This window comes from Bubalus bubalis, chromosome 17 (assembly GCF_019923935.1).
Source record: "Bubalus bubalis isolate 160015118507 breed Murrah chromosome 17, NDDB_SH_1, whole genome shotgun sequence".
Lineage (NCBI taxonomy): Eukaryota > Metazoa > Chordata > Mammalia > Artiodactyla > Bovidae > Bubalus > Bubalus bubalis.
Genome location: NC_059173.1, coordinates 1,309,235 through 1,329,870, shown reverse-complemented (window position 1 = coordinate 1,329,870; position 20,636 = coordinate 1,309,235). Strand labels below are relative to the sequence as shown.

Sequence of the window (20,636 nt, the reverse complement as noted above, 5' to 3'; positions counted from 1 at the left end):
ACAGAGAGGGCTGGTCTCTGATAGAACCCCGTGCCTGGGACAGGCTTGCAGAAGTCTGCTGCCCACCCCGGGCCCCGGGAAAGGCCAGGAGAGGCCCGAGGGGCCCCGGGCCGGAGCCTCAGGGCTTCAAGCAGCCCCGACGTGGCCCCCAGCCACTCGGTGCACGGCCGGCACGCCTCTGCAGCCCCAGGGCTGGGCCGGCCTCACATCTCGCTGGGGCTGCTGTTGGGGTGACTTTGCCCAGATGTGCGTTCATGTGCACGCACGTGTGTGTATTCTTGTATGGCCAGGGCATGACACACACATCTGTTTGTGTCTGTGTACACGCACGCACAAGCCTGGCTCCCAGTGGGAGCCTGCACAGGCGCGTTGTGTGTGGTGAAAGGGCGCGGGGCCCTCTGCGGGCCCGGGGGAGCGTGGTCCCGTCACCCCGGGACTGCCCCCGCGAGGGCCTGGGCTCAGGGGTACTTGAAATGTCTTCTGAGGCCCAGCTCTGTTCCTCCCCAGCCCAAACCTCTGTTCCCCCGAGGCCTCAGCAAAGGCTGGAGAGACAGGCTTTCTCCTTCCCGGCCTCTGTGGGTCTCTCGGTGGCCTCTCCCCACCAGCTGGCCAGGAGGACTCAGAGCCTTTGTGCTCTTGGCCGCTTCAGGCCCCAAGCTGGCCACCGTTCTGCCCTCTGCCCGCAGCCAGCACATGCCAGGGCGTGCGGGGTGGAGGGGCCGGCGTGGGTAGGGTGGGCTGTGCATTGGTCTCTGCAGTTCTGGTCCTGGCTGCCTGTGAGAGGCCCTGGGAACCGCCGCTGCCTGCGTCCACCACATCTCTGCGGCAGAGGCTTGGGGGTCGTCCTGCGTCTCTCTGTGTAGCCAGCCCGGAGGACCTCTGATGGATGGGGCCATGGGGTGGTCACACATACACCCGTTTAGTAGGAGTAGGAAGGTGTGCAATGCAATGCCATGAGACCGGGGAGCAGGGTGAAGACACGAGGAGCGGATGGCTATCTCTCGTGTCAGCAGCGTGGTGGGAGCATGGCATGATTGCGTAGTTTTCGGTTTGGCTGAGACAGCTCATCGAGGCCTTGGACTTCCGGTCAGATAAACCTGGGTTTTAGCTCCCTTCTGCCGTTTGCAAGCTGGGGACGGGGATGGGTGCTGAGCCTCCCTCTGCTGTTTAGCCTCCTGCACAGGGGGCTCCCGGGGCTACGTGAGCACCACCTGCGGCTTCTCCTGTTCCGTCTCTGCCCCGAGTGTGCCTCTGCGACTCGAGACCAGGCCTGGCTCTCTCTGGGGCACCCCCCGCTTCAGGCTTCTCCGGAACAGAAGGAGGGCATCTGCTCCTTGCTGGAGGGGGCAGGGCCCAGAGACCGTGTCAGAGCAGGAAAGCCCCCTGGTGGGAGCAGAGAGGGGGGAAATGACTCCAGGGGAAGGCAGTGTGGGCTCTGTCCGCACCCCGCATCGATTCCAGATTCCTCTGTGGCCTCACAGAGGGCTGCAGGGGCATCGGGGAGGCGGGAGCCTGCTCCCCATGCTGAGGGGGCCCGGGAGGGCGCCTCCTTCCTTTGGGGCTGCACACGGATCTGTGGATTTTGCTGCAAGCAGACAGCCCACTCCGGAGGAAGAGGGGCGCCCCGGAGCCCACCCACCCACCGCGGCCCCAGGCAGGCTGTCTGTCCCACACCTGTAACACAGACCCACAGGTGTGCGGTAGGCCAGGCTGTGGGCAGGGAAAGGAACTCAGACACCGTTCTCACGGGACGAGCTTAAAACACGACGTGGCTCATTTTTATTTTATCTCAGAAAAAACAACAAAATAATATTCCCTTCAGAAGGCAAGGCAGTTAGAGAGGGCCTCTGCCCGGGCAGCTCCGAGCCACCTAGACTCACCCCTGCTGGCCGGCCCTGGCCCCCTCGGCTCCAACCCCCGTCCTCGGAGGGGACGCGCGGCCGCTCAGGGCAGTGGGGGCGCCTGCGGCCAGGTTAGCAGCAGGACCGAAACGGAGCCAGCAGCCAGGGAGGGAAGGTAAAATAAAAACGGTCTCCTCGGGCCTTCGTTTTGTCCTGGAAAAACAGAAACAAGTCCAACGCCGCCACCAAGCACAGCAGCTCTGAACCCTTGGAAAGCCCGAGGAGTGGGTGAGTGCGCAGGGGGCCCTGTGAGGCCGTTCCCCAGCCTCAGGCCAGCCGGCCTGCTCTGCGGAGACTCGGCGGCACTTGGTGCTTCAGCGGCTGGGGACCGGCCCTGGCCTGGTGCAGGGCCGCCTCCGCGGACTCCAGACCCTCCCTGCCGGGCCTCACGCCGCTCCAGCCGGTGGGGGGCGCCCTCCTCGGTCCAAAGTGGGAACCGACCGCGAGAAAGGGGGTCTCCGCACATGCACTCTGCTCCCAGCACGACGGGTCCTCCCACGCGGGAGGAGAAAGAGTCCCTTCCCTTCCGAAGGGGCGCACTCGGCGGGTCCTCAGGACACTCCTGCTCCGCCCCGGGGGCCCCCGAGGCCCGGGGACTCTGGGCGCCGGCCCTGGAGCTGCACGTCCTGGAGCTGCACGTCCGGGAGGCGCGCGTCCCGCTGGGACCCGCGGGCGCCGCCCGCGCTGGGCAGCGCCAGGGCGGGGCCGTCGGGCCGGGGGGCGCTGCCGTTGGCCCAGACGCCCCCGGGCGGGTGGCCGTTAAGGCGGAGGCCCACGCGCTCCGGGTCGTGAGCCGCCAGGGCGCGGGCGCCGGGGCCCCCCGCCTTGAAGGGCTCGCGCGGCCGCCGCCGCCGCAGCACGTGGCTGCGCATGATCCTGCGGAAGGTGTGGCGGAACTCGCGGATGCGGTAGGCGTAGATGAAGGGGTTCACCACCGAGTTGCCGTGCGAGAGGACGATGGTCAGGTACATGAGCCAGGGAGGGGCGTGGCCGCACGAGGGGCAGAAGAAGGTGAAGCAGTTGATGACGTGCAGGGGCAGCCAGCACAGGGCGAAGAGCCCCACGATGATGGCCAGCGACTTGGCGGCGTGCACCTCCTTCTGCAGCGTGGACCGCGCGCGCTCCCCCGGGGGCGGCGGCTGGCTCTCCGTCTGCTTCAGCTGCCGCCGCGCCGCCAGGAAGATGCGCAGGTAGACGCCCAGCATGAGCAGCAGCGGCAGCAGCACGCAAGCGAAGAAGTTGTAGTAGACCATGTAGCCCATGGGCACCACGTCCTCGAAGAGACAGGCCACCTGGCCCTCCCCGCAGACCTGGGAGCTGTTCCGGCTCTCCTGCTGAGTGCAGTTGTTCCAGCCCAGCATGGGGGTCAGGCCGATGGCGAAGGACAGCACCCAGCAGATGGCGATGATGCCCTTGGCACGCGTGCCCGTCACCAAGCCGTTGTACCTGGGGAGAGGGGATCCGCATCAGAGAGGAGCCTGGGCACCCGCAGCCCGACCCGTCCAGTGGCTCCGAGGTCTTGGACCAGGCGCTTCCTGCCACCTGGCCGCAGTGTGCTCTGATGGCCGCACTCCTTGACTTGGTTTGGTTTGAAGGGGCTAATGTGACTTGGGAAGGGGGAGGGGAGAAGTTATAACCTCCATGCTGATCTTAGGCGCTGTGAGAATGCATTTCCCTGTAGTGTGGGAATACCCTGGAGGGTGGTCGCTGGCTGGAGACAGCACCAGCCAGATCCAGCCTGTCAGAGGGTCACACCTCCTGTGCTCCATGCTGTTCCTTTCCTACTTGACCTGGGATCCCCAGAAGCCCCCCCAGGGAGAGGCAGCACAGTAGGGGAGGGGAAGGGTGGAGGTCCCAGGTCAGATGAGATGCTCATCTCCCTTCCAAATCTGCCCACAGCCCTCTGGAGAGAGGTCAGGATGTCTTAACGTTGTACAGCAGCCTTCATATTCAAGAGGACGCAGTTGCTCAAGATCCTAAGGTCCAGAGAGAAGTAATCTGGCCCGAATCACTCCATACTCTGGAGGGCTCCACACTTGGGGAGAGGCTGGACCCGCCGGCCCAGAAGCTGACGCCAACGAAAAGAGATGGCAGGGACTTCCCTAGTGGCCCCGTGGGTAAGACACCAAGCTCCCAACGCAGGAGACCTGGGTTCTATCTCCGGTCAGGGAACTAGATCCCACGTGCCACCAGAGACCCGGAGCAGCCAAATAAATCAGTTTGAAAAAAAGACGGCAGAGATTTTAAAGAACAGGCAGTCCAAAAAACTCATCTGCCAGACTGAGGAGGGCGGCCTCAGTGTTCCGAGGGATGAGCTGCGCTCCAGGGTTTTGGTTCCCCAACACCTCTACCAGTAAACCCGATCCATCCCTTTAAAGTTCCGGTCAGCTGTCTTCCCAGAGGAGTATCAAGTGCAACGAATCCCACCCAAGCTGGGCTCCCAAAGCTGGGGGCCCCGAGGATCCTGCGTCCACGTCTGCATCACCATCACTGAGAGAGCTGTGACAGGTGTCGGGAGAAGCTTGCTGCCCTTAATTCCAGGAAGTATCTGCAGAAACTAGCTCAAGGGGGAGCAGACCCGGGGGCCTGCAGGCCACACAGGTGCGAGGCCGGCGGGCTGCTGCGTGTCACCCAGTGTGCAGGAGGCTCCAGACGCCGCTCCGCCACCCCCGCGCCCCTACCGCCACACACGCCTGCCCGACGCTGCAGGATCTCAGGGCCCGGGAGCCCACTGTTCTGGGTAAAATTGCCCACGGGTTAAATTTTGTCAGCTGATTCACATTAAGGGAAAAAGAAAAGCTGGTACCTCTGATCTCTCATCGAACCCCTCATTCTCCTCTCCTGAGACCCTAGGAGAGGCGTGGCCTTGCCGTGGACATGCCAGGAGCCCGGAGGCTACTCGGGCCAAGGTGAGCTTATCAGTTCTGAGCCCACACAGTGCCCGAGCAGGACCCCACTCTCCCGAGCTCTGCGGCCCCAGTCAGCGCGGGCTTGGGTGCCTCCGGCAGGAAGAGGGTCACGGGCTTGCCCAGTTCGCCCATGCCACAGAAAGCCTACACTGCTCTATTTCCGGTTCTGGAGCTTCAAATGTAAGCCCAGAGGTTATTATTTTTTTTCCCCACTTAATTCTTAGGTAGCACTTGCTGTGTGCTAGGCACTGTTTCTAGTACTCCGCAAACAGTGATTTAAATAGTCTCGCTGAATAGGAGGCTATTTTAATGTTGACATTTTTCGGAAGCAAAGCACACCCCTCTCTGGGGTCTAGTGCTGGTGCGTTCTTGCTTAGCCATGTTCTGTTACTCTGAGCCCCAGTTTCCTCGTCTGTAAAATGGGGCTAAGAACGCGGGGCCTGGAGCAGTGTCCCATGAGGGCAGGACAGAGGGTCAGTGGGTGGACACCACAGACAGGTGGGTCGTGGTTCAGGGTAAGGGAGCTGCTCACAGGAGACATGGGCTGCCTCGGGCAGGGGTGACCCTCCTGCCACTGGGGACAATCAGCAGAAGCAAACCTCAGCTGCAGTCCCAGAGCGCAGCTGCTGAGGGAGAGGAGGCTGACCGGTATTCCCTGAGTAAATGAACTTGGGGGATGCCAGGGGCAAGCCGGGGCTCAGCGTGAAGGCTGCTGGGGACATGGTTTAAAAAGCCCACGCTGTCCAGCTGTCTCCATGCAGACGAGGAGACCCAGGAGAGGAAGTCTGCCGCTGCAAGCTGTAAAGGAAGCCCCTCCTGGGGGCAGGAGCAGACACCGGTGGCACTCGTCTGTGGGCAGAGGACGTCTGGAGGAGCCCCGGCCCTGCCTTCCCGGAAGGTGGCGGGGGCCCAGCTCCTCACCGTGCTTGCTTCTCTTCCTTTTGATGTTTTTAATACGTGCAGTTCTTTATTTAAGGAGCGCCCGGACAGATTAATCTTGTTACTCAAAAGAAAGCCTCTTAGGCCGAGAGCCCTGGACCCAGGCTCCCAGGGGACCGGGTCAATGTTTGGGCTCAAACAGGGAGCCACGGCCACGCCCCAGCCTGGCCCAGCGGCAGCCCCTGGGCTGTGTCTGTGACTGAGGCGGTCGCGTCCTGCCCCACGGGGCCTCAGACAGCCTGCCTGCCTGCCGGACGGGGGTGTGCCCAGGCCAGCTAGCGCTGCATGGTCCTGGGGGCCCGGAGGTGTCGCGGGGAGCTGGCACCCCCCACACTTTGTGCTGCTGACCCTTCTGGGGGCCCCCGTCTCTCCCACTGGGGGCTGCCCTCTGATCCAGTCATGCCCCCCAGTTCTCGGTGGGACTCACTGCGCACCTGCCCTTTGTCCAGGAGAAAGCAGAGCTTTCCCGTCGTCCAAAGGCGCCCGCGGCTCACGGCTGGAACCCACCCTCCCTCTCAGGCTCGGGCAGGCCTGAGCGGCCGCACAAGCCCCATGGGCCCGTGCACCTGTCCCCTCTCCCTGCCCAGGGCCTGCCCGCAGGCTCCTTCCTTCCCCGGGGCATCCATCCAGGTGGGGCCCCCCGTGACACCTGCCCCCCAACACCGGTGCGCCTCTGGTACGCCCCCGCAGGCTTGGCGTCATGCCCTGCAGGGAGCGCCCTCTCCAGCGCCCACTCAGAAGCCAGGGTGCTCAGGTCTGACCTCCGGGGCGATCCAGCACCAGGGCCCGGGACTCTGCTGCCCCACGAGGAGGCTGCTCCCCAGGGTCTGTGGGGGTTAACGAGAGAGGAGGGAGGCAGCCCTGGAGTTCCCCTGGGAGTCTGTCCGTGGGGGACATGGAGAGCGCCTGTCTCCGCCCCTGGGCAGGCCCTATACTAGGGAGGCGCACGGAGGTCTTTCTGAAGCTGCATTCTTCGTTTTTAAAGAGAAATTAACGGTGAATGGTGCGGGCCTGGGGACGGGCACCTTAGAGCATCGTCAGCGGCTGGACTTCAGAGCAGCCAGCGGGCCTCCTGAGTGGAGCCGGAAATGGCGCACGGGCCGGGCTGGCTTCCCACGGGAGGGGGCAGGGACAGGTGTCCCGAGCCAGGCAGTGCCCCGGAACTGCCAGGAGCTCCAGGCTCCCGCCTGCCTCTGTCTCGTCCCTCTCACGCCCGGCCTGTTCTCGGGCGCCCCAGCAGACACCGTCCCATGCCTTGTCCCCTGGCCCTCACATCCCAGGGCCTTTGAGTCCCAGGGTCAGGAGACACTTTTCCTTCGGAGCAGCCGCTGGCATCCTTCTGCGCAACAGGAGGGTCACAGCCGCCGCTGGCCGGGATGAGCGGAGACGTGAGCTCACATCCTGGCGGCGCTAGCGCCCGGCCCTGGAGGGATGCACATCACCTCCTCCAGCCCGCGGCCGCCTGACCCGGGAGCCAGGCCGGCCCCTCCAGAGCCCTGCCTCGCGGAGCTCAGATGGCCGGGGTCGGGGTGGGACTAGGCCCCGCTCTTGAAGGGCGTGGGGCTGGGGAGGTGTGGCCAGGCCCATGGCTCTGAGCCTCCGGCAGCTTCAGAAAGGCCTGAATCCCCATCCACCCTCCTGCCATCCTCCTGCAGGGCCCCACCACTCCAGTCCACTCACTGAGCCCTCAAAACACTCGGCCCCTGGGACAGATGGAAAACGGGCCCAGAGAGGGGCGGCGGACTCCCCACTGTCACACAGCACGGGCCACCCGCCTGCGCTGGGGAGGAGGAAGGGATTTGTGACTCTCGGAGAACAGACAAGAAGCCACAGGCCTATCTCGTGATCAGCGGCTAACCCCGATCACCCCCAGACCCGCCGTCCCTTGCTTGAATCAGGCCCACACTGGCCCTGGCCTGGAAAGGGATGTCAGTCAGACCAGCCTCTGTGTCCTGGACCAGCCTGGACTCCAGCCCGCCATTCAGGCTGGTCCTCGGTTAGGGCCAGGGTTGCCTTTCCTTCTGACGAGCGTCCTAGGCTCTCCCGGGACACGGCATCCCTGGAGCGCCACGCAGGGCCCGGGTCCTCCTTTGTTTGAGCAGCAGGATGTGGGCGTGTGCTGGCCCCCGAGAGCCCGGGGCAGTGACGGCCGCCTGACCTGGGGGCCTGGGGCCGTCCTGTGAGCAACCCCGCAAAGGACCGCAGTCCTGGGCACAGGCGCACTCCTTCCCAACCCGGCCCGGCTGTGCTGCCACGGGCTGTGCGGCCCTGGGGGCTGGCGCTTCTCAGTCTCGTTTTCCCACCCAGATGATGGGAGGAAATGACCTCTGAGCGTGCCCTCGGGTTCCACACGACATTTTCACTTGCTCATCAAGCCTCTTCCCAGGCCCGGCCGGGCGCCCTCAGCCCAGCGTGGGGCTGCTCCGGAAGCAGGCACCACCTGCTAGCATTCACCACCTCCCTCGGGCCTGCCGCCATCGAGGTTGTGGGGCTCAGCCCCAGAACAGAGGGGCAGAGAGGCAGGCCCGAAGCCCCCCAACCCCCTCCGGGGGTGGGGTGGGGAGGGGCAGCTTCCTAGCCCGCCTGGGGCGGTGGTGGTGTAGGTGGAGGCTGCATTTAAGTGAACTCAGCCTCGGGGAGAGTCTTTGATTCCACAACACTTGCCTGAAGTCATTTCACAAAAGTTTCACCAGGAAAACCCCACCAGCACGAGCAGGCCGTGAGGAAGAAGCACAATTTGCATAGAGGTCCAAATGACTCACCCGAGGCATCTGGCCAAGTCACTTCCCCTCAGGGTCATTTTCCTAACCTGCAAAGTGCAGGCTGGCCCGGAGGGGGTGGAAGAAGGCGGCTTCTAGCCGAGGCCCGTGGTTTCCCGTGGGGCCCACCCCACCCCAGCATCACGCTTTGTGACGGGAGGCCCAGATGCAGCCACCCCCAGGCCTGGAACACACGGGTCACCAAGAGCTGCAGCACGACAGCCTCTCCCGGGTAGCCCTGGGGAGGACCAGCCTGGCCCACGCCCACAGCTATCAGCCGGCATGCCGACTGCTGGCCGTGCCAAGCCCTGGGCAGCCCCACGGCCCCGGATGAACACAATGACACCATGCCAAAACCTGACCCCCAGTTCACCCTGACCCCCGGTTCACCCTGACCCCCAGGTTCACCCTGACCCCCGGTTCACCCTACCCCCAAGTTCATCCTGACCCCCGGGTTCACCCTGACCTCTGGTTCACCCTGAACCGAGTTCACCCTGACCCCCGGGTTCACCCTGACCCCCAAGTTCACCCTGACCTGAGTTCACCCTGACCCCCTGTTCACCCTGACCCCCGAGTTCACCCTGACCCCCCGTTCACCGTGACCCCCCGGTTCACCCTGACCCCCGGTTCACCCTGACCTGAGTTCACCCTTACCCCTGAGTTCACCCTGACCCCCGGTTCACCCTGACCTGAGTTCACCCTGACCCCTGGGTTCACCCTGACCCCCAAGTTCATCCTGACCTGAGTTCACCCTGACCCCCCGGTTCACCCTGACCCCCCAGTTCACCCTGACCCCCGATTCACCCTGACCTGAGTTCACCCTGACCCCCCCGGTTCACCCTGACCCCCCAGTTCACCCTGACCCCCGATTCACCCTGACCTGAGTTCACCCTGACCCCCGGGTTCACCCTGACCCCCGATTCACCCTGACCTGAGTTCACCCTGACCCCCCGGTTCACCCTGACCCCCGGCACAGCCCCTCACAGGTGCAGCCCCCGGCACGAGGCACCCCCGGGAGCAGGACTCACCGGAGCGGGATTCGGATGGCAATGTAGCGGTCAATGGCGATGGCCAGCAGGCTGAAGATGGAGCTCTGCGTGAGCACCAGGACAAAGCAGGCGAAGAAGAGGCAGGTGTGGCAAGCCGCGCAGAAGCCGGTGCTCAGGGTCACGGCGAAGGGGATGGCGAGCACCCCCACGGCGATGTCGGCCGCCGCCAGCGACGCCACGAAGTAGTTGGTGACGTTCTGCAGGTTGCTGTTGATCCACACCGCCCAGCACACCAGCACGTTGCCCAGGATGGCCAGCACGGCGATGGCCAGCTCCACCGCGATGTACACCGAGAAGCCGGACATGGCGCGCGCAGTGGCCGGCGGGCGGGCTCAGCGAGGACGCGGGCCGCGCCAGCGCTCGGTCCATAGCTGCGGCACGGCCGGCCCCGCCCAGGCCCCGAGCCCCTTCTTCGCAGGAGCCGGGCGACCCTGCCGTCGGTCGGGGGGCTCCCCCAGCACGCTTCACCGCCCACAGCGCGGTTCCAGAACGCAGACCCCCTGCAGGTGCTCCGGTGGCATCTCAGCTCTGCTTCAGGTCCTGAGACACCTGCCAAGGGAGAAGCCTCGTGAGGAGCTGGATCTCCAGGCACAGCCAGAGATACCCGGCAGCCCCTCCACAGACAGGCACCGGCCGGAGGACGACCCACCCTGCCCGGCCCTCCGGGAAGGCGGGGGTCAGCCCGAGTGCTTTTCTCCCAGAGGAGCAAAACCTCGCAGAGGTGAATCGCTTCTGTCGCCCCCGGGGCTCAGCTCGCTTCCCGAGCCTTCTGTGGCAGCCCCCCCACCCCCCCTCCTGGAAACCCCTGGGTCTGCCGGGACCACCCTCCTCGCTCAGCGTCCTTGGATGCCGGGAGCTGCCCAGAGGCCCCGCGCGCTCCCACTGCGGGGCGCCCCACTGGGAGTGCAGCGGGTGCTGGAGCGCTCGGAGGGGTCCGCCCCCAGCAGCCCCCGCCCGCTGAGGCGCGTCTGGGCGGGGCGCTAATCAGCCCCGCCCGCTGCCTCCTCCCACGCCCGCTGCCAGCCCCCTCCTCCGCCTGCGGGGCTGCTCAGCCAGGACTCGGCGGGCACCGGCCTCGGTTTCCCCACTGACACAGTGGGAAGGCTGGACCCCTGTCGCCTCTGGGGGCCATTTAGGCTCTCACCCGTGATTCTACGAGCAGGAAATGAGCACGCGTGAAACAGCTCCCCCCGCCCCAACCCGGTCAAAATATCCTGGTGTCAAGAATCCGCGACAGCTCTGCAGAAGCAGCCTGCCTCCCGGGGCCCCTGAGCTCCCCCGACACTCAGAGGCCTCTCCCCACCACCTTGGCTTCCCCACCACACTCCGTCGTGCTGCCCGGCAGGGTCCCCCGTGCCAAGTGCACCCTCCTCCCGCCCCAAGCTCCCCGTGCCGGGGGCCCAGGTGCACGCGGGCCGTGGTGGCCGCCGGCCGCGGGCATCGGCTGGACAGGCCACTTTGGGAGAAGGCTGCTTGTGGCCCCTAGCTGCATTCAGAGGGCCGGGTCCCCTCACCGGTCCAGGAGGTGCTGTGGCGCTGACAGAGAGCCCCGCAGCTCCCTTCCGACGGCTCCGCCCCTGCCTCCGGCAGCTGCAGCCAGCGGTGGGCACCCCGTGACACAGCAGCAGGGAGCAGGAGAGACGAGGCGGAGCCCCTGCCAAACCGAGGGTCCCTGCAGCCTGCGGGTTCTCCCAGGCCTGCCAGCTGCCACAAACAAGTCCCACTGAGCCCCTGCTGAACACAGGGCACGTGCCAGGCAGCGGCTTACAGAGCTGGCCAGCGGCAAAGGTGGGCGGACCGAGCCTCCCGGTGCCACCTCTGGCCACGTGGTGTCCCTTGGTGCCTCTGGCTGGCAGCCCAAAGCAGCAATCCCCCGGGGCACCTGACTGCTGAAGCTCCACGTCCAGGTCTCGCCATCCTCCCACTGGAGCGAAGGGGCAGGCTCCTCTCTGGGGGGCCTCTCGGGTCCAGCGCCAGGTCCTGGGGACCTGTGTCCCCCACCAGTGAACTGCCGGCCTCCTGCCGACCCCCTGCCATCCTTCTTGCCCTGCCTCGGCCTCTCCTGGGGAAGCTGCATTGGCGGCCCACGGCCCATGCTGGAAGCCTGACGTGGGCTCAGCCTGTCTCCCAGACCGAGGGCCCCGGGGCCGGCTGACCCAGGTTGGTACCGTGTTTCTGGGGAGCTGAAGCTGGACTGTCTGGGCCTCGTTTGGAGCCCCAGTGATGGGGGAATACCGCCAGCACATGCCCCAGATGTTGGCTGACCCCACAAGAGCCAGGATGCTTGGCACGGAAGGGCCTTGGGGCCCCTAAGCCAAGCCCTCTGGTGAGCGCCTCCCGGGACCTCTAATCCTGAGGGCATCCCCATCACCTTCTGCACCCGGGGCGCCCAGGCCTCTAAACTGCAGCCACCCTCCTGCCGTCCACCAGGGGCCGGGGGCGCCCTCCCACCCAGGTCGGCCCTCGAGGAGCCAGCGCGCCCCTGCACCCCGTCTGCCTCTCGCAGCTGCGAGCACAGCCCCATCCACACAGACCACCCGGGCATCGGCCAGACCCGGCCCTCCAGCGCCAAGCGGAGCGCGTGGGGGCGCCCGGGGTAGGCGGGCTGGAAGCAGCCAGAGCGTCCCTGCCGTCAGACTCAAGTCAGCCTGGGCCCTTTGCTGGACTTTGCTGGTTATCAATGCTCCTGTGACGGCCTGTTTCAAGCCAGTCACGCGTCACTGACAGGAACCGGGAATCAACGCGCACAGCTGGGGAGAACCAGGATCCAGCCCCCCGCTGACCACCCAGACCTGAGCTGTCCCAGGGCTCCCCCTGGACTCCACCTCAGAGCCCAGGCTCGAGCAGCCTGCTGGGGAGCTCAGGAAAGGAGGCTGCAGGGGCCTGAGAGCCCCCATGAACCTTGCTGGGGAAATGCCCATGGAAAACGGCAGCAAGGAGGCTTCCTGGGGCCTTTGGGCGCCTCCCCACCGCCCCGCCTTTAGAGGCGTCCCAGAGCCACAGGAAGGTCAGAGGCCCAGGGCCCAGGGCTGGGGCTGGGGCTGGGACCCAGATCTGGCAATTTCCTATCCCTCTCTGTTGGCCCTCGTTAATCCTTGAGTCATCTGTCGCTAGCCAAGAGGGGCAATTAGGTATTAATGATGCAGTATTTCCTTGTGATTGTCGCCGGCCGGGGACAGGGCAGAGGGCAGAAATCCCATGGCAGGCCAGAGTCACGTGCCAGGGAAGCAGCATGCTAAGCCTGGGGAAGGCAGCCTCACAGGATTCCCCAGCAGACAGGCTCCGTCCCACCTTCCTCCTCACCCTCACCAGCCTGGCTGCTCTGATTAAAACCTCTGTGTAATCAAAACGCACACGCTTCCTGGCTCCTCGTCCGTCCCACCGGCAAGGCCTTCTGTGCTGCGCATGCCCAGGTAGCGGGTGGGCCCCCAGGGCCTGCTGGACGGAGGTGCCTGGCAGCTAACACACAGCTCCCTGCACACCTGCCCCTGAGTATCGCGAAGGGTGGGGTACCGCCTGGGCCTGTCGCAGCCACGCTGGGCCTCTTCCCGGGCTCCAGAGCCCCAGCCTGAGACCCCTCCACTAGCTTCTCAGCAAGTGTTTCCGAGAACTTGACCCTGTGCCCAGCAGCACCCTGCCTGCTGGAGCTCAGGGAGCCCGCTGCCAGCCGCTGCCTGGCCCGAGCCCACGGCTGGGGTCTTAAGGCGCTGTCGTCCCGGGAGGCCGACCCGAGAGCTGCCGCCCAGCCTGGTGTGCAGGTCACACTCCACCTCCAAGACCTCAGCTCCACTCCGAGAGCCTGAGAAGCACAGTTTCAAAGCACGGGAGGAAAACTAAGGGTAAGACAGATAAGCAACCAGTGGCTAAAATACAGAGACTTGTTCCAGAAGAGACGAAGGCAATCCAGTAACCGAAAACGACGATCAAAGGTACTTAGGGTCTTCAGAGAGAGGAAGGAAAGGGCTCCATAAAGAACGAGAATTCCCGGCAGCACCGAAAAGAACAGGCAGACACGACAGAAATGAAAAAACCCTGGGAGGGAACCACAGAGGGACCGACAGGCACACGGTGCGGAGTGCAACGTGCACACGAGCCGAGAACGTCAGGGCGTGAGGACGCGCCGAGGACCGTCACGCAGGCCTCACAGAGCAGGAGGGCGAGAGCCGGAGGTGGCCTGGGCAACGCCAACCTCCGTCTCACGGGGGGGGGCTTGGTGGGCAGCTGCAGTCCTCTCCAACCGCGGGCCCCTCGCTGGCCGTCAGGGGGCCCTGAGTCTGGGCACACGCCTCCCCCAAACCCCCAGGGCCCTGGGACCCGCCCGGCCCCCCTCCAAAAGCATCAGCGGGGGCAGAGCAGTGACTCCAGCGCTGCCTGGAGGAGCCAGGGGGCCTCCTCCCTCCAGCCCTGCAGGGCTGCCAGCCCGAGGAACTCGGCAAGGGCAGCCCCCCGGGTGGGCACCGGCCGGCGATCCCTCCCCAGGGCCCCTGGGGTGCAGCCACTGCTCTCGGAGCCTGAGGGCAGGATGTGGCGAGGGGCAGGGCTGAGGGCACTCCCTGCACTGGGCCCCACCCCACGGGGCTTCCGCACAGCAGGCCCTGGGGCCACACACAGGGCCCTTCTTCCTGCTGGGGGCCTCGGGCCACCTCTCCGTCCCCTCCGGTCCAGGCCAGACGCTGGACAGGCTGCAGGCCCGGCCCCCCAGCCTCAGATGGCGCCCCCTGGCCACCTCCCCAACACCCCCTCCAAAGGGCCGCTCCTCATGCAAGGCCCTGGGTGCCCATTCCTCCAGCTCACGCTCCGAGACCCTGAGTAAGGGGTGGCCCCCAGGCTCTGCACATCCCTGGGGGGTCTTGGCTCCCAGAGCCCTCCCAGGCAAATCTTCAACTGGCAGGACTGGCTCCTGTGCTTGAAGAGGGCAAGGTGGGGGTGCTTTCCAAATGGGGACAGACCATAGCGGGCCCGGCTGGGGGCTGGCCTGCTCAAGGGGCGGTGCCCGGGGCTTGCGGAGGTGTCCACATGGGGGATGGGGGAGGCAGACCCACCTCTGGGCCTGGAGGCGTGGAGAGGTGCTGACGCAGCTCCAGGGGCGTATGGGGGTGGGTGGGCCAGAGCGGCTGGCTCCCTGACCCCTCAGTGGCCCCCGTCCCCGCCTGCAGTTTGCAGAGGCTACTGAGGGGCCAGAGGTGAACCCTCCTGTGAAGATGGGCAGAAACCACCGCCCTGCCAGCAGGGGAGGCACCCAGGTGGCCCCTGCCTGCTTCTCCCTGGCACACCCCAAGGCCCACCCCTCTCTTCCAGGGGACAGACGGCTGGACCAACGGGGGCAGCAACTGAGGTCAGAGCCGCAGAAGGACCCTGCCCAGCAACTTCTCACTCAGGCCTGTCCTGCAGGAGCAGGTGTGGGCCAGAACCGTCTAGCAGAGCGCTCCGGGGACGTGTGAGGCTCGGGGTGGCGGGGGGGCTGGACAACTGGAGTGCCCTGCCTCCCCGACCCCCACCCTCTCTGCCCCTAGAGCAAGGGCAGCCCCCCTCCACTCAGCCCCTCCTGCCCCTGTCAGGATCCCACGGCTTCCACGCCCAGGGGGCCCTCCCACGACTGTGGGAGGCGATGGGGGGACCCCAGCCTCCTCCCAGCCCAGCCCGGGAGGCGAGGGGTCTCCCGGGAGGGCTTCTCCCCGCATCGCAGCTCCAAGCTCCTGCCGTCCCTCCCGCTTCCAGGGCAAACCCTCCTGTGGCCGCCCACACTCCCCAGGCCCGGGGGCTGGAGCTCATCCTTCTGAAGCTCAGCACCCGAGGCCCGCAGTCTCCTCGGGGCCGCCGGACGCACACACCGCCCAGAACGTCTTTTCAAGCCAGCCTTCAAGCCCTCACCTGCCCTCTGGCCCTGCTGCCCTGGACTCTCACGTGTGCACAGATTTCAGCAGACAGGCAGAGCCCACAAGACCAGTCCCAGCTCACAGAGGCAGGGGGCTCGGGAGTCGGGCAGGTTAGGTGGAACGAGAGCTGCTTGCAGCTTTCACATCAGCGCTGCGAGCCCCCGGGGCCACGGCCCTGCACGGTGGACGCTGCCCAAGGCGGCCCCAGGGCCCCGCAGTTTTCAGGGTACGATGCCCTGGAGCCAAGCGCCTGCTCCCCACCCGGTGCTAGTCACTTGGCCCTCTGCTGACAGCGGTCTCTTGTGATGGCCCCCTCGCCCTGCAAGCCTAACAGCTTCTCTCCAGGGTTTCCCAGCTCAAGCACAGGCCCCAGTCTGCCCCCCTGCACCACCCAACATACACAGCCCCGAACATGAACTCCTGCACGCACCATCCCACGTTTCACAGGATGAGAAGGCAGATTGGCTGGGGCAGGAAGTCCAGTGAGTGGATCCAGACCAGAACGTTTGGACGTCCGGGCCTCTCAATCCCGGCTGCTCCTGAAGCTGCCCACGGCCCTCGTGAGCTGTGGGCTCCTAGGGAGCAGACCGGGGCGGGGGCTGGCTGGGGGCCTGCACGTCCCAGGCCCCCCGGGGAGAAAGGAAACGCGCAAGCCCACACAGACTCACCTGGCCAAAGTCTTGTCTCCCACCGGCCGTGTGTGGGCAGTCCTCCGCTTTCCCGAAGCACTGGAGAGGGAGGCCGGGTCAGCCCAGAACACGGTCTGCTCTAAGGGGACGGGCCAGCGGCCCAAGAGACATCCGGGACCTGGGAGAGCTCGGGGACCTCCAGAGGATGCTGGCGGAGCGAGGAGGAGCGGACACCTCGGGATGGGTTCCGGCCCCAGGGGCAGAGCCTCTCCAGCCCACCCCAGGAGGAGGAGCCCCCGACAGCACCCCACCTTCCCGGCCCGCTGTGCGCCCAAGAACCGTCTATCGCGGGCCCTGGGCCGGACACCCGGGGCAGCCCTACTGGGCTTGGCAGTGACATGGAGGATCTAACAGCGGGTGCTGGGGGGGAGCAGTCTGGGATCCCCGCAGAAAAGGGGCACAGGTCCCGCGGGTGGAAGCAGGCTCGGGGCCGCCTGAAATGGGGAAAAGGAGCCGTCCCCCGGGGGTCAGCTGCGGTACAAAGAAAAGGGGGTGGGGACACGCCCTCCGCTCCCAGCTTCTCTCCTCTCCCCCGCGGAGCCCTTGGCCCCCGCCTTCCCCCCATTGTACAGTCGGGGAAATTGAAGTCTACATCGCGGTGGCCGCGCCCCAGCGCAGACATCTCCGCTCGCTGGCCCGGGCCCCCCATCCCCTGGGCACCCGGAGCCAAGCCCCTCGAGGGCCGCCACCGTTCCCGCCAGTCCCGCCTTGGCTCAGGGCGGCCCCGGCGGGCCGCCAGGACTGTCCCCACCCCGGCCTCCCCCGGGGCGGGTCCCCGAGGCCGGTTCCCGCCACCAGCGCCCACCGGACGCGCCCGCGCTCGGCCGGCGCTCAGCTCCGTCCCTCGCCGCGCCCCAGGCGCTCGGACGCCGTCCGCTCAGCCTGCCTCCCCGGGACGTCGGGACGCTAGGGCGCTCCGCCTGTGGAAGTCCCGGCCCGCGGGGGCCGCCCGCTCCGCTCCGGCCGGCCTCTGCGGACCCCGCAGGCTCGGCGAGGGCCCCGGGCCCCGGGCGCACCGGGGCCGCCCCCGCCCCTGCCGCCGGGGCCGCGCGCTCTCGCCCCTTCCCCTCGCCGCCTGCCCCGCGCGCCTTCCGGTCCAGTCCGCGGGCGGCCTGGAGGGGTCCGCGCAGCGCCCCCCGACCGGGCTGGGGAGCCGGCGGCGCGCCCGAGCTGCCCCCGCGCCCGCCGCCGGCGGGGCGCGGACCACAGCCCTCGAACCCGCTGTCGGAGCGGCGGGAAGAGACGCAGCGGCTGCGCGCCTGAAGGAGGGGGTCCGCGCCGCCCGCGCTCCCGGCCCCACGACCCTGGCCGCCCGCCTGCGACCCCAGACCCGCGGCCCCCACTGACCTGCTGCTCGAGCGCCGGCACCCGCGGTCTCGGCGTCGCTGGGGCTCCGGCTCCGCCCGCGGGCGCCCCCCGCCGGCGGCTTCCAGCCCCGCGCGGCCCGCGCCCCGCCCCGCCGCCCTGCCGCCCTGCCGCGCGCGGAGCCCGGGTGCCTCGTGCCGCGGCTCGCGCCCCCCGCGCGCCCTCCACGCTCCCGGCTCCCGCGTCCGCTCAGGCCACCTGGCCCGTCCCCTCCGACGATTCTCTCGGCCTGGGGCGCCCGCCCGCACTCGCTCCCCTCCTCCGCGAAGTCCCAGGCGCGCCAGCCCCCGTGTCACCGTGTCGCCAACGGGAAGTGCCCTGTGCCTGGCGCCCCTCGGTCCTTTCCGCGGCGCCCGTTCCGGAAGGAGAAAGCTCAGCCTCAAACCAGGGTCCTGGGGGCTGGTCCCCAGCCTTGCGCGCCCTCCTTGAGTCCCGCCGGCCCCGCGCTGGTCCAAGATGCCGCCCCCATTCCAATGACCCCTCTGAGCCCTCCCCAGGTCAGGTCCTTTCTCCTCCCCAACTTCTCTGAGCAAAAGGAGGTGGCCTTCTCGACCCCCTGGAATCCCGCCTCAAGGATCCAGGGTTGTGTGGACTCGGAATGGGAACGCCCCACGTCCATCCGTCTCCAGCTCAGCCACTCAAGGGAGCCCCCTTCCACCCTGACTCTGGACAGACACGGGGCCACCCCAGTCCTGAGCACAGCAGGACAAGCCGCTCTGAGGCTAGGGTGTCACTGCCAAGGGTTCGCAGGAACCCCGGGGTGGGGGCCAGCGCTGTTTGCTGGCCCCTGGGGTGGAGGCTGGGTTGGGGGCGGGCAGCTGTCTCTGCAGCAAGCCCACAGGCTGGGGGAAGCGTGGGAGGAAGCGGGAGCTCCTCCGTCAGGGAGTGCAGCCTCCCCAGTTCGTCCCCCGCCCCATTCAGCCAGAGGGGACCCCTGCTCCCTGTCTCCGCTGATGTCCAGGGGCCCCCTCCCCAGGCACAGGGAGGCACAGGAGGAGGGCTGGGGGAACCAGGATGGAACCCTGAGGCCTCAGGGGAGAGGCACAGGAGCGTGTCCCCATGACCCCCGGGCTCAGCCCCCTTGCCCACCCCCCAGCCTGGGCCCTGGTCCAGCCCAGCTGGCTCTGTCTCCCCCTCCCGGGCACTCACCGTGGACGGCTGGCGAATTAGGACCCTGGTGCTGTGGCTTTCCCGCCGGCTTTGGGGGGGGGCCCCTTGCCTCACCTGTAGAGCACGGCTGTTGTCTTTCTGTCCTGCCGCCCACGGAGCTGTGCCATTCAGACCACGGAGGAGGCGCTCGGCTTCCCTCCCTGGCTTCTAGGCCTTCCGGTGGGACAAGCTCCTACAGTGGGGACAAAACCCTCCCGGCCACACCCATCAGCCCGAATTCACTCAAGTCCTCACTCAACAAACATCCAGGGAGTTGCCTGAGAGTCACCTGGGGCCCAGACGGGTCTGCGGGGGTTCATAAGGCGGGGACCAACACTCAGCCGACCCCAGGTCGCGCTCACCCCCGAGCCCCCCAGTGTGGGTCCCCAGTTCCCTTCCAGGGCCCAATGGCCTTCCTGCCCAGACCTCCGCAGGTGTGGCCTGGCACCAGCCAGCGCCCAGGGGCTGAAGCCGGCGTGGGCCAGAGGGCCAAAGCCCTTGGATTTCACCCGCGGGGCCCAGTGGGAAGCCCCTCCTCTGCGTGGGTTCCCCAGGCCTGGGGTAGCTGTGTCCTCAAGACGGGGTGGTCGGCTGGGCCAGGTGGGACTCCAGCCCTAGAGCCAGCTCACCAGGCACCGGAACCCACCTGGCCTGGAAACAGCAGGGTCCGCAGCCTTCCGGCAGAGGCAGGGGGTGGGGGGGGGGTGGGGGGTTCTGCTCCTGTGGTCCTGTGTTATTTGCCACGAGCCTCTGCCCAGAGTGGACGACAGGAGGCAGGCACAGAGAGGGGCCCTTCAGCAGGTCTTGTGTCCCCCGTGGCGATCCTCTGCTGCCCGCCACCTGGGGGCCTTGAGCGCGCTCCTCCAGGGCCAGGCCGGGCCAGGGGAGCCCGGGGAGCCCTGCGAGTCCGTAACCGCACCAAGGTGACGGGGGCAGGGTGCCCAGCAGGCCCCTCATGGGCCGTGGCGTTCCTGCTCAGCCCCACACCAGCCTGTGTAAGCTGTGGGCACCCACTCTTCCTTCCGTCCGGGCCCAGCTGCTCAGGCCAGGCGGGGGGCCAGCTGGGCTGCCAGCTGGGCTCTCCCCCAGCCCACTCCCATGGGCTGTGTGTTTCCGTCCACGATGCACCTGCGTGGCCTCTCCAGCTGGGCCGGCTCTGGGGCGGCGGGGCTGCACCAGGAGCAGAAGGCCAGACGTGGGGTGAAGCACCCCAAGGGTGCTGGGGCCAGGGTCCCTGAGAGCTGCCAGGCCGTCGCGAGTGCCCACCAAGCCCTCCTCTGCGAGGGGGAGGCTCTGGAACTGTGGAGGCGGGGGCCTCGTGGGCCTCCAGCTTGGGCTCCTAGGCCCTGGAGAGCAGACATGGGAGGTGACTGTAGACCCCGGCTCCGGCCAGGCCCAGGTGAGCGCTCCGGGAACCCTATGCCTCTGATGGATCTGTGCGCGTCCTTGTGGGCGGGGAACCTGAGGCTCAGGTGGAAGCAGGGCCTCCTCCTGAACAGCAGCAGCAGCAGCCAGGTTATCAAAGCTGCCCCACCCCCAGCAGACAGCTCCCCACTGTGCTTCACGGGGAGGGGGCGGGGGGGGCCTTTCCTGGGCTTACCCTGCTGCAGAGGCGGTGCCTCCCGGGAGATGGAGGCAGACCTGGGGGCCAGACCTGGGGGCGACCGGGCGTCCCCGCGTCCTGCCTGATGGGTGCTGGTGACCTGTGGCTCCAGGCCCCTCCCCGGCCCTCCTGGTCTGCCAGCTGAGGCTCCAGACCTCATGGTGGCTCCCTCCTTGAAACCCCAACCACCCTGGACACACACAGGACGCAGACGCCGCCATCTGGGGGCCCCAGTGCCCTGGGCCTGGCACAGCCCGCAGGCAGAGCCCCCCACACCCCCCAGTTCCTGGCCCTTCCTCCAGACGCCAAGGGCTCCCAACCACAGGGCAGGTCTCAGAACCAGGAAGCCTAGAGCCCCGTCCTGACCTTATCAGTGCTTTCCTAGCGACCTGGGCCC

At 67.1% G+C, this 20,636-nt stretch overlaps 1 protein-coding gene across 1 annotated transcript; it reads right to left on the bottom strand.

Moving 5' to 3' along the window:
* Positions 1-1,756: 1,756 nt before the first annotated feature.
* On the bottom strand, positions 1,757-17,556 carry ADORA2A (adenosine A2a receptor). Its single transcript, XM_044930631.2, is given in 5 exon segments — positions 1,757-3,347; positions 9,537-9,871; positions 9,873-10,106; positions 16,102-16,270; positions 17,470-17,556. Coding segments are annotated over 3 exon segments (1,284 nt in total). The 5' UTR covers positions 9,927-10,106; positions 16,102-16,270; positions 17,470-17,556; the 3' UTR covers positions 1,757-2,452.
* Between the last annotated feature and the right edge of the window lie 3,080 nt (positions 17,557-20,636).